The 13,752-nt window shown below is 32.3% G+C and overlaps 1 protein-coding gene across 5 annotated transcripts; it reads right to left on the reverse strand.

Annotated features, from left to right (window-relative positions):
* Positions 1-217: 217 nt before the first annotated feature.
* Positions 218-4,759, reverse strand: LOC144563229 (serine/threonine-protein kinase 12-like). 5 transcript variants are annotated; one of them, XM_078312663.1, is made up of 13 exons: positions 4,287-4,759; positions 4,092-4,166; positions 3,567-3,662; positions 3,150-3,235; positions 2,937-3,057; positions 2,551-2,630; positions 2,404-2,466; positions 1,977-2,092; positions 1,447-1,532; positions 1,229-1,350; positions 1,023-1,134; positions 847-909; positions 218-453 (listed from the first exon to the last, which is right to left on the reverse strand). In XM_078312663.1, exons 1-13 carry the CDS (start codon positions 4,617-4,619, stop codon positions 349-351), a joined length of 1,458 nt encoding a protein of 485 aa, XP_078168789.1. In that variant the 5' UTR covers positions 4,620-4,759; the 3' UTR covers positions 218-348. The 5 variants fall into 5 exon arrangements, with proteins under 5 accessions (XP_078168789.1, XP_078168792.1, XP_078168791.1 ...); XM_078312666.1 differs by having other exon boundaries at positions 218-477; XM_078312665.1 differs by lacking the exon at positions 2,404-2,466.
* Positions 4,760-13,752: the final 8,993 nt, after the last annotated feature.

The following is a 13,752-nucleotide window of genomic DNA, read 5'->3' on the forward strand; positions in this document are numbered from 1 at the left end:
TGTTCAAAACCCACAAAATAAAAAAAATCCTATGTAACATACACAGATTTGAAAGTGTGTTGGATGACTTGGTCTCAACTCATAACTCCTGATTTCAAAAAAAAAAAATAAATAATGACAAAGAAGATTAAAAAAACGTAGTTAGCAGTCATTTTTTTTAAGAATATATATATCATCATAAAAATATCTCAAAAAAAAATGTATCACAATGACAAAGAAATGAAAAGAAAGCCAATAGCATGACATAATTCAAACATCTGACAAATTAATGAATTTTCTGTGCTCTCTACATAATCATACAGATGATTTTTTTTTTCTTTTTTGTCAAAGGAATGTTGTGCAAGGGATTCAGAATCTTGAACTAGTAGAATAATGAGAAGAGCGTCTGCTGGTACGGGAACGGTCCTTTTTCCACATGGCTTCCAGGTTTTGGAAACATCTCAATGGCTTCACCTGTCACAATATGTTACAAAAATGCTGTCCTTGGTTGTTAAGCTTGTTTTGCCACATGCAAAAGAACTGTGGTACCAAAATTGTTTACCATGCCAAATACCAAAAAGCCAAAGAGTCAAATATGTACAGGTCTCTTCTTTTCAAATCCTGAACAGGCATGCGCCTAATACGAGTAAAGAACTAATTGGTTTAGGAGAAACCGAGAGCAGATACCAATGCCACACTAGTAAGGTCGAGTACCAGCACGTACCAATATTTATTGGTCAATCTCAATTTATCAGGCCATTGTTTTGTGTATCTTTGTTAGGTCATGTTTTATTTAATCACGTAATCTGGGCAAGAAAAAGGTTAAAAGAAAAAAAGATGAAAAAAAAAAATTAAGAACAGTGGTACCACACTCTGCTGGTTTGGTACAGTGTTGGGCCGGTCTGGTGATCCATGACGAGTCTCAGCATACTACGATGATACACATACATAATCATATTTAAAATATCATCCTACACATTTTTCTTCTAAAAGAAAGTACAAGAACAATGGTGGTGGTGTAAAAGAGAGAAATCTATATGTACCTTCCAGCGTTTTTTAGAAGTAATATTAGCTTGAATTTCAGTCAGGCGACGAACTATCTCCTTAAAATATGGCCTTGAAGCAGGATCCTCACTCCAACATTCTTCTATCAACCTAAAAAATTACACACGAGTATACAATCATATTATACCATACAATAACATTATTAAACACAAGATTTCCAAAAAAAAAGAAGTGAAAAGCATACTCTTTCAAGCCGTAAGCATAATGCTTGAGAGGAGCTGTAAACGGAGGCCTCTCCTTAGAGGTTATTGCTTTTGACACTTCATTATTTTCTTTAGCAGAAAATGGGGGGCAGCCTTCTATCATCTGAATTTAGTCAATTCATAAACTGATAAACATACAAATAAATGAAAAATATATAATATGTTGAAAAAAATATATTTCTTCAGTGGATTAGTTCACCTCGTGGAGAATCAAGGCAAATGAGAAAACATCAACCTTTACATCATACTCTTCATTTCTGAAAACTTCTGGAGCTACATACCTGCCTGGAACATTTTATTTACCCAGTAATCCAGTAAGTTAAAACCTTTGGAGTAGATACTATACAGCTAGTGAGAAAAGAAAATGTTTCTTTAATTTGGAAAACCACTTCCGGAGGTGGGTTCTATTTTTATTTCTTTATTAAATCTGGGCAGACACAGGTCTGTCCTTGATGACAAGTGCATAAAGGTCTTTATGAGATTTAGCAATTTCATCTCATGCTCAATTATCTCTTAACTAAGCTGATTTTTAACCATATTTTGAGTTTAATTTATTCCACCATACCAACAAAGCAATTCCTTTACTAAACACGCATGTTTCATATGGTTTACAGGATCTGCTCTAGACTCCGATTATATGAAAAACCCAACAGAGAGAGACACTATGCCCTAGGAAAGCAAACACTGTACAATTCTTTCTTTTTAAAAAAAAGAAAAAAAGGAACTCACAATCACTGTTTTGAAAATTAACAGGATGATTTTCTCTAACTTTTCTCCATTTTAACATCTTGCTGATGCCAAAATCAGCAACTTTGAGATGGCCTGAATCATCCCTTAATATATTCCTGTTATCTTACAAAGTGCAAACACCACTGGTTAATAGTTTGTTCTGGAAACTTTATTAACAGAAAATACACCACATTTTTTGTAAATCACAGACACACTTTTGTAAAGTATTTACATACAACAATCAGTATTTTATCCTTTTTGCCTTTCCTTTTGACCCCTCTCATGGTAACCTTTTATCGGTTTTACAGCAATTCATGAATTAAATCATATACAAAAAAATCCTTCAGTGCAATTTGTAATTAAAAAATACTGGGTCAGAATTGCAAAAAAAATCATAAAATCTAATAACATAAATACAATAACTCACGAGGGCTCAAGATCGCGGTGAATGATAGCTTCTGGTTTATGCTCATGCAAGTAATTCAGACCTCTGCCAACACCATTAAATTAACTGAAAGTAAATTTCTGCATGGAACAAAAGAAAAATAGAAGTGGGACAATAAATGATAAAGACCTTGCAATGTCAAGTGCAAACTTGACAGCCAGTGATGTCTTTAGAGCTCCCTTACGGCCCAAGAAAGTACGGAGATCACCCTGCATACAAATTTTATAAGACAAAGGGGTATATTCAGTGTTCTCATTCAAATAAATTATTACAAATTTAATACCCTAAATTAAAAGTGTCATTTCATATTTTCTAAACCAAGTATACTACAGTTATATGATTATGATTGTGTTAGAAGAAACAGTACCACATATGGCTGATATCTATTGGTAAAGTCATTACTTTCACAATGATAATAATTTAAGTCTTTTTCAGTAACTTCTTTTCTTTTAGCTTATCTACCTCATACATACCTGTACCAGTACTGGTGCCAAATCCTTAAGAAAAAAACAAACCTTAGGCAAATATTCTGTGACAATCATCATCGGGGTACTTTGAGTGACAGCACCTAAAAACTGTACCACATTCGGATGTCGTACTAGCTGAAGCAATGTCAGTTCATCTCTGAATGCCCTTCTGAAATTGTAACAAAAGAGTTTACCTATGAGTCTAGACAACACCTTAAAAGAACAAACCAGAATTTAAGAAATAACGGGGGACCAACCCACACTTTATCCTCGTCAGTTATTAAATCATCATCTAGTTGTTTAACTGCAACCTGAGTCCCTCTCCATGTCGCTCTACGAAAAGTACCCTAATCAAATGCAAAAGAAATATTACGGAAAAATAACTAACTAGAGATAGCAGCTAATGTAGGTGACTATACGGAAAGTAGTTGTCCAAAGTCATAATTCCATTTCTTTCTTTTTTTAACTTCTATTCTTCTGTTGTTATCATTATTATTCAGTCTTGGCTTCAAGAATATAAAACAAACTTAATAAGCTGCATTTCCATGTAATTCACTTCAATAATTTCATGTTTATTCTGGAAATAGTATGAACTGAGGAAATAACCAAAAGAGGGGTGATACCAAATGAGATGTATTAAGAAGCTTTAACATGTCAATAACAAAATGTCCATAGTACCTTAGTAAGCTGGATGCTATCAGTAAAATCAAGTTCACGCGGATCAATTTCATATTCTGGCACTTCACGCACATTGTCTACACGCATTGGAGCTACCTTAAAGTCAGACAAAGGGAACAATAACAGTCAGAAATGTCACATTGAAATACTGGACTGTTGGATAATAACCAAAACTGGAGTAAGATCTAGACTCTATGAGACTTTAATTATTCAAACTATTTTTGTGGCAAATTTGGAAAAATTTCAACCAGTACAAGAAGCAGTAACTGACCCCACCAAATTACATAATCAGATAGCATTTGTACAATTGAAGTAAATATAAAACAAAATGTACTCTTGTATTAAGCCCAATTCAACCAATCATATAAGCTTTTGTGCGATTTAAGGGGAATTGACGAAATTTCTATCTGATTAAATACCAATTCAACCAAGCAAAACACAAAATAAGTAATAACATTTTTTTAAAAGAGGCAAAAATAGTAATAATATTGCAACACAATTACTCTGTGAAATAAATCTACAAACCTTCATCCTGGCACCGTGCTTCTCGAATAGCTTGATCACCTCATTATTTTTGTAATGTATAGCATCAGCTAGTGGCTGTTCATAGAGAACAAAATAACCAAGGTTTTAACTTTTAACACAAATAATAATCAATCGATTAATTATGACACTGCGAAAGCTTAGAAGAAATAACTAAGAAACAAGTCCAAGCTGTACCGTACTGCCCCAGCGATCCTCAGTGTCGACCTGAGCCCCTTTCTCAAGTAACATCCGCACTACCTCAGTTTGACTCTGACAAGCTGCCACGTGGAGAGCTGTCCGACCGTCAATGTCCTTGAAATTGACATCTACACCCGAATTGATGATTTCCTGGATCCCCTCGACATCGCCTTCGTTAGCGAGGTACATGAGTCGTATGTTGGCATCGATGTTATCTGGCAGGTCCATGTCGTCCGAACTGCTTTCGTCTAGATCCTTACCCCGGTCAGGTGCCATCGACGATTGCTTTCCCAAGGTAAAGCGCTGGCCATTGTTGGCTTTGACATCCATTGCTTATACTAGAAGATTTGGTACTTAAAACCTAATATGAGAGAGAGAGAGAGAGAGAGAGAGAGGAGACTTTCTTGGAGAGCGGATGAAGACGAAATGTGAATAAAAAAGGAAAGGTCAAGTTGTAAACAATTCATCGTAGACTAATTCTATGTTGAGTTAGGCTGGGTTGCTATGGATAGCACAGTGGCCTCTATGCTACGGCTCAATATTTGAGTTTTCAAAATTCAAACGGTCGATCCGAACCGTTCATCTTATTCTTCATATTAATATCTGTTTGGAGATCAAATTTTACATTTTTCTGAATTTTTTTACTATTTATTAAGCATTTTACAAAATTGTTGATCCAACGGTGGCTGCACAAAACAGTAAAACAGTTGGATTAGCAATTTTCAAAATGGCTTAATAAATAGTAAAAGAATTCAGAAAATTATAAAATTTGGTCTCCAAGCAGATATTAATATGGAGAATAAGATAAACGGTTCGAATCGACCGTTTAGATTTTGAAAACTCAAATATTGAGCCGTAGCATAGAGGCCACTATGCTATCCATAGCACTCAGCCTAACTCTTCTATGTTTTAGCTTTTTCCAATGTATTGTGGGTCTACTTCCACCTAGAAGAATATTACCATGAAGTCTTTTGTATAACGCTCCATAATATACACCTGGTCCAGGAGATGATATGTCCGGCGTAGTCTCTCGAGGCCGAGTAAAGGGGGGGTTTAACCGCTTAAGCAACTCCAGTAACACTCAGTTGTTCTCCTCGAGCTAAATACCCGTTGCGGGTGCAGTCTGAAGAGAAATACTATGTTTCGACCCGCTATAAAGAAAAGAGTATAATGTAGAAACAGAAGATCAATGGATTACTTAAAAATAAGTAATGTTCAGGCAGTGTTTTAAAATGCGGTTTTGTTCATGCATGCGGAAGGCCACTGCATACCGCATATGTGGATTTTCATGCGGATTTATATATGCGGATTTTAAAATAAAAATTCACGTATATATATATATAGAGAGAGAGAGAGTGTGTGTGTGTGTGACTAATGTGCATTCGTATGCATACGGTCTAAATTTAAAATTTTAAAATCCGAAACGTCGATCGAACCGTTCATCTTGTTCTCCATATTAATATGTGCTTGGAGACCAAATTTTACATTTTTCTGAATTTTTTTACTATTTATTAAGCCACTTTGAAAATTGCTGATCCAACAGTGGCTGCTGATCCGCATGGGAGGACTGCATGGCTGCATATTCGGACCGCATGGCCACATTTTTAATCCGCATATGCATTTTTTTTTCCGCATGGCCGCATATTCGGACCGCATATGCGGCCGCATGCTCAAAACCGCATGGGATGACTGCTTGGCCGTTCTGAGCGCGGCTGCCGACCGCATACGCATATGCGGCTGCATTTTAAAACACTGTGTTCAGGTGTGGACTAGGGTCTAGAGGCAAAACAGGAATTTACTAAACGGAATGAGCCGGCGCCCGGCGGGCTTGTTGCTGGAGACGGTTTTTATAATTTAATGAGGAATTCAGTGATTTGATGCCTTTTCATAGCTATAATATAATTGATAATAATTCAAAATTTCGAAAGTTAATTACAAATACGAACTGTTTATTTTGTTATATTTCTAAACCAACACAGTACGTAACAAAAGGTAAATAATTTGAGTTCAGTTGCAGAAGGTCAAAGTGTGAACAAATTACATGTGCAAAGGAATCACAATAAACCGTAAATTTTCCATTTTTTAATAGGGTAGAAAACAAAATAAAAATTGTCTATTCTTCTAAAGTACTATTTTATGAATAAAACAAAGTAAACAATTCAAATTTATTATTTGATTACAATTTGGATTATTAAAAACATATTTTGATAATGATGACGATTTTTGAAAATTTATTGTGAAAATTGTGAAAATAATTATTCTCAAATTATCTCTTCTTTTATTTAAATTACTACAGCTAAACTCGGCTGCGCTTACATAATTGTACTATGATCGACGAATTTTCTTTCTAAGAAAAAACAAGGAAAACGATGTTAGATTTTATGCAGACGTGACAACACTTCTTGAATTAGTCTTATTTGAAAATGAAATAAAAATAAAAATAAAAGCAAAGAAGGTTCCTGAATTAGATCAAACACCTGATGAAAGGTCATAATGCCCAATAAATGAGACATTTAATAAGTTTTGTGGTAATACTATAGGCCCAATTTATAACAGATTCTGATTTTTGTTAGGACTCATGGCAACGGAAATTCTCATACTAATTGTTAGAAAACAAATTCTGATACCAATTGTTAGAACAGTGCAAACCACAAGAACGACAAATATAACAACAAACTACAAGACAAGACAAGACAACAAATTTCCGATGGAAAATCTCAACGAATAGAAAAAAAAATGTTACTGCCGTTTTCCTCATAGTCATTCTCTGTCCTTTCATCGTTAAAGTGTTATTCTTATTATATATATATAGAGAGAGAGAACGGCTAAGCTCAAATTGTTTGTTTCTGGATTTAGAAACAAACGACTCGGTTCTCTAATTTTCAAAATTTAAATGGCCGATCTAAACCGTTAGATGTTTAATCTATATTAAAATGTGCTTGAAGACAAAATTTTATATTTTTTGGAATTTTTTTACTATTTATTAAGATGGTTTGAAAATCGCTGTTTTTATTAAAATTTTGCACCATAAAAAAACAGCGACTTTCAAACCATCTTAATAAATAGTAAAAAAATTTCAAAAAATATAAAATTTTGTCTCCATGGACATTTTAATATAGATTAAACATCTAACGGTTTGGATTGACCGTTTGAACTTCGAAAATCAGAGAACCGAGTCGTTTGTTCCTGAGTCCAGGAACAAATGATTTGATCTTAGCCATTCTCTCTCTCTATATATTTTTTGCCAAACTTTTATTATTATTCAGTAACTGAACACAGTTTTCTCTTTTTAGTTTGCATATTGAATTATTATTATTATTATTTTTGAATAAAAGTGGGGTTACTACCAGTTTCATTAGAAACTAAACTGTCTTACAGATTACAGCATAGACCATAGCAAGTTATTAAGTTATTATTATTTAGCTTGGTTTATTGTTCGATTTAAATTTTTATTTCCTGTTACAATGAATTTTAGTGTTTTTGTGTTTTAATATGTGTTTCGATATCATTATTTCTCCAATTGATACCATTTTATATCTTCTGGTTATTATTCAGGACCATAAAATCGTCTTCCAATCCTTCAATTCTTAATCCAATTAGCCAACAATATTTTTTCTATTAATAGAAGGGTTCATTGACAAAGAATTAACTCGTCAATTAATACACATAACTTGTAATTGAAAAATCGTATTATTAGAATATAATATATACATCATGCACATTATACACGGGAATTTTGATTAAGAAAAATTAATGCAAGTTTTGTCATGAAATGATTTAAAATTTGAAACGATCAATGTTTAACATTACGTGATGGAAATACGGAATATCAGATGACATTTAAATTTGTATGAGAATGATACACTAACTGATTGATAAGACAAAATAACATGCCAGCATCAAATTTTATCAATTCTTTATTTAATTAATATTTTAATGAATTTCTCAAATTAATCATCGGCCTGGTTTCAATTATTAAATTTGAAGTCCAGGTCATCATCAAAGCCCTTTAATCAATTGCTATTCAAACATATTTTCTTTTTGGTTTTCTCCGGATTGGGCCCAACCCGAAATTATTTCTCTACCTAGTTTTACAGAGTATGGCCCAATTCCAGTTTCTTCTCCTTTTTTCCTCTTAATTATTTATTCCGGCCCAACAACCCAACAGATTTCTCCTTTATATACTAAATTAATTGTTATGCAATGCAGTCCTTCTGACATGGGAATATTACATAATTTAATGCGAGAATGTATCTGTAGTTGTACTGATCTCCAAGGTATCTAATCTAAATATGGCGGGCTCAGCCGGTATTACCCCTGGCAACCTCTTCTCAGCCATGCATCAAGAAAGTGGACACACTCCCACACATTAAAATTCCAAGTAAAGAAAAACCCTTGCTCGGCGAGGGAGAAGAGAAAAGAGATTCGAATAACCCATATAAAAATTCAAGCACTGCCTTTCGTTGAGAGATGTAGGATCGAGAAGAGGAACGCTGAGAGAGCGAGAGAGATGCGAAGGAATAAAGGGGGAGAGGGACGAAGGAATAAAAGTTGAATCATACTGTCTTTCTCAGTTTCTCTTCAAAAGATTCAATAAAATAGTAACTAATATTTTAAAGAATAAGGCTACGGTGCTATGGGTCTACCTATCTATAAAATAGTAAAAAAAAAATTCTAAAAAATATAAAATTTGGTTTGCAAGTACATATTTATATAAAGATCATGTTGAACAATTTGAATCGACCGTTATAATTTTAAAAACTCAAATATTGAGCCGTTGCATACAGACTCTTTATGCAACCCATAGCACTATAGCCTTACTCTATTTTAAAAGCACCACTTTTTTAATTTTTTTTTTATACCCAATTTGTTCTTTAGGTCTTTCTTTCTTTTCTTTACACAACCAATTGATACACAACTATTTAATCAATAAATTTTTTATTAACACAATATTATTTAAATATTATAATATATGAATAATTTTATTCTTCATTAAATATTTTCTTGAAAATTTACAACTCTCTCATACATTATCATAGAATTTTCTTTCCATAAAATTTATGTTTATAAAATATATTATTTTATTGAAATTATGTTTTTCACTGATACATTATTATATGATTTCTTTTCTTAAAAATTAGGTTTATACAATAAGTAAGTATTCTGCCATATTTATTATTTATATTTGGTTGCGTCTTTAAGATTTTTAAAGAGAATACAAGAGTGTAATGTTTTTATTTTATTATGAAAACTATCACCATTGTATATTTTGACGATTAAACAAAATTTTATTCGACAAAAATTTACTAAAGAAAATGGCATAATTACCTATATAAATTAAACGTGAATTAATGCAAATCGCATGAATAATTTTGACAGTCGACTAATGATTAAAAAATACAAATAACAATGCAACCTGACACTACAATAAAAAAAAATTACATCAATCAGGCCAAAATAAATGAATTGTTTGCACTAAAGTAAAATTGATAAATTATCCAATAAGTTTCTCAATATCATATAGATCGACATGTTAATATTTTAGACAAAAAAAATAATAAAGTGACTTGAACAAATAAAAAGTTCAATGCATGGTTACATAGAAACAAATAAAAAGTTTAAATGACCAATTCATGATACGTGCTTGCAAAAATTTACCCTATATTTTTTTTATTTGAATGGTCAAACCAAGTTGTTATGTACTAGAATATCAAATTTTACTACTTTCAAAAATCCGGAAAAAATAATATAATATCTAATAATAATCAAATTGAGTTTCTACAAAATTATTGGATCAAATTTTCGGATATAAATAAAATATGATTGCAAAATGGAGTAAAACTAGGGTGTTCTTAAGTTCACCAAGTCTCTTGGTGAACTCAAGTCTAAAACCCATCGAATCGGCTTCAAATGACAAATCTGAACTGTTGAAACCCGCCTACCTTATGAGTGATGCGTTTACATGTAAAACATTTTAATTTTAAAATTAATTTTGCATAGAGTCAAGTGGTCAAAAATAGTTCAAAAAATGAATGCATTAAAATTAATTTATTAACCTTTGACTGCTTGACTTTATACTAAATTAATTCACATGTTTAAGATTTTCACATATAGACATATCACTCGTAAGGTAGACGGGTTTTAACGGTTCAGATTCTTTATTTGAAGTAGATTCGATGGATTTTAGACTTGAGTTCACCAGGAACTCGGTGAACTTAAGACCAAAATTTTTTTTTCTTACCACCCTAATAAATAAGAATTAAATGTATACTACTCATTAATTTTGAATTCATATTCCACCACGAACTCAGACTCAATCCGCGGAAGGATCCCCAATCCGAATTCATACTGGGTACGGGACGGATCCCTCTGCATTTTGGGTCTGATTTCGGATTGGTGCGCATATTGAGTCTGAGTTCAGATTGCGTACTACTATATCTGCCCAAGTTTCATCCCTTATTCTTTCAGAAGGCAGCAACAGAAGTATTTTTATAATTTCATTCCTTTTTTTTCAAAAAATTTATATTTTGCAGTATTTTTAATTTAGTGTAATTTTTTTAATTGTTAGGTTTGTATATTATTTCAACCAACTATGATTAGAATTGCTTGTTATTTTGGTGGTGAAGTATTACAAGGACCAAATGGCGCTTATTACAGTACCCAGACACTGAAAATGTTCAATATCGGCTCAGGTTTGGATTTTAGAGGTATAAATAGGAAAGTGTACCAGCAACTCGGTATTGACCACTATAATTATGAACTGGTAATTACCACAAGGATCAATATTGGCCAAGGCAACCAAACCTGGTTCCAACAGTTTTCGGTACAAAACGATAACAGTTGGGAGTTATATGTCCAAATGACAAAGAATTTGACCACTCCTTTCAAGTTCCTAGAGTTATACGTGGTAGCCAATCTCAGACAAAACCCTAGACAGAACTCCAGATAGAACACCAAACAATTATTGCTGTTGACTTATGGTTTGGGCCTCGAGCATTCTGTAACGGGTCCTAGCCGAGCTCCATCTGTAGCGGGTCTTAGTCGGATCCCATCTGTAGCTGGTCCTAGTCGGTCCAATCTGATAGGGGTTGATCCCGGATTCCATCCTCATCCTCTAGCTGAGCTCAATTTCAAAACAAACAAACATATAACTTACCTATTTCATTTAAATGAAAATAAAAATTATTTGCATTTCTCAAAATGTAAACTTACATATGAGTTTATGATCTTGTGCTCCTCGAATTTATACCAACAAAGAGGGATGATACTCTATTTCGTCATATTAGAAAATATGGTACGGGCCAGTGATAAATCTAACTGTAAATTATTTTGCGTACGACGGTTTTCATTGCTATCGCTGGTTGACGCCATACTAACATCAATTTTATCAATTTTGTCAATTTTTCACTCTATCGATAATTTCAAACATTACAATCTAATAATAATAAAAATATCTATGGTAATTCGATAATATATCACTATTTTTGGACAAATCGGTAAAAAATCATACAATCTACGGTAATTCAGAAAAATAAATTTCTAATTTGGTGCATTTCTACTCAATTTTGGTCTAAATCAAAGGTTTAAATGACGTTTATCGCGTCATAGTGGCATGGTTAAAAAAATGGTGCTATAGCCATATAGCGCTATAGCTTTTATGGTCCGAAATCGCTATAGCGCCGCTCTTGCGCGCTATTTAGAACCTTGGTCTAAATACAACAATGTAATAATAATATATTATAATTTTTGGACACTAGTCGAACTATTTAATATAAATTGGTCTAAATTCTAAATTCTAAATCTAAATTGGTCTAAATACAATAATTGGTCTAAGTTGGACAATTCTAAATTAATACATTTCTAAATTATAAATTATAAATTTTAAATTGATCTAGATGCACAAATATTATAATATACTACTATTTTGGTAACATATATCTAACTAAACTACTTAACAAAATAATTAAATAACAAATTTTAACTAAAAAAAATAAATTACCTTTTTACAGTGGGAGGTGTGCGCTGGCCTCTGGGACGGATTGGAATGGTAAAAAAATGATGTGCAGTCGCTTATATGCGTTCCCCAATTCGAATTCAGACTGGGTATACGAACGGATCTGAACTCAGACTGAGTATGCGGACGGATCCGTCTGGATAATGTGATGAGCAATATGTTGAGATATATATTCTGTAATCCAAACGTTTCCATCAAATTTTTACATCATCGTCATATCCCTAGCTATATTGGAATATTGGTGGCGTGGGCACGCAACCCAGCAGATTTATTTCCTGGAGCTTACTGTGACCCTTTAATTCTATGACCGAATATGAACTTTTTTTCAGAAAGAAAATAATACAATTCGACGCAGGTCACGCAGTCACGTGAAATGTAAGGAACCTTTGAAAAGCTCTGGATGACTGTGCTTCCGGTCTTCACTAGAAAGTAGAAGCATAACATAAAAATTTAAGACTTTTGAGTACTTTTTATATACTTTTTAAAAATAGGAAGAGAGATTGTGCGTGTGTATATATATATATATTTCTCTTTTCATTAATTAAAAGAACGGCTCAGGCCTCAGGGCCCGTACAAATATCTTGCTTCCACAACAAAAGCTATTATGCGCGGGCGCGCACACATACATACATACATACATACATACATACATACATGTACTCAAGTTATTTTTCCGTTTTCAAAGTACAAACAGTTAATTGGAAATGTTCAACAAGATATCTATATTAAAATGTACTAGGAGATTCAAATTTTTACATTTTTTTTACTATTTTTTTAGATTGGTAGAAAATTATTATTTTTTATGTTCAAAATATTTTGAATTTATACATACATACATACATGTGCTTATAAGTTATTTTTTCATTTTCAAAGTCCAAATAGTTGATCGAAACTGTTCAACAAGATATCTATATTAAAATGTATTAGGAGATCAAATTTTTTACATTTTTTTACTATTTTTTTAAATTGGTAGAAAATTATTGTTTTTTATGTTCAACATCTTTTGAATTTATGGATCTTCCACTTACCTTAAAAAATAGTAAAAAAGTTTCAAAAAATGTAAAATTTTGTCTGAACCATATTTTTATATGAAGATCATGAACGGTTCGAATCAACTGTTTAGACTTTGAAAACGTAAGATGACTTAGAACTTATAGCTGGTGTAATGAATGCAAATATATAATTCTTTATTGATGCACTAATTTTAGTTAGCAAAATAATTATAATCAGTGTTATATGAAGAAGTATTTCTTGTTTTAATTAAATAAGAAATCGGTAGACTAGATATTACTTATCTAAAAAATGGTTAGAGTGAGTCTATGGTACTGTATATGCATAACATAAATTAGTTGGTAATACAAATTAATATATATTTTTTTAATTTTAACGGTTAATTTGAGTCGTTCAATATAATTATTATATGAATATGTAATTACAAATCGAATTTTA

The sequence above is a fragment of the Carex rostrata genome, chromosome 12 (genome assembly GCF_964058835.1).
Source record: "Carex rostrata chromosome 12, lpCarRost1.2, whole genome shotgun sequence".
Taxonomy (NCBI): domain Eukaryota; kingdom Viridiplantae; phylum Streptophyta; class Magnoliopsida; order Poales; family Cyperaceae; genus Carex; species Carex rostrata.

Excerpts from the sequence above, each read along its gene's own strand:
- LOC144563229 (XM_078312663.1), bottom strand. The coding sequence starts at position 4,619 with ATGGATGTCAAAGCCAACAATGGCCAGCGCTTTACCTTGGGAAAGCAA. Across the intron at positions 4,167-4,286 it reads AGGATCGCTGGGGCAGTACG|CCACTAGCTGATGCTATACA; the intron begins GTACAGCTTGGA and ends CTCTATGAACAG. Across the intron at positions 2,631-2,936 it reads TCACAGAATATTTGCCTAAG|GGTGATCTCCGTACTTTCTT; the intron begins GTTTGTTTTTTT and ends ATTTGTATGCAG.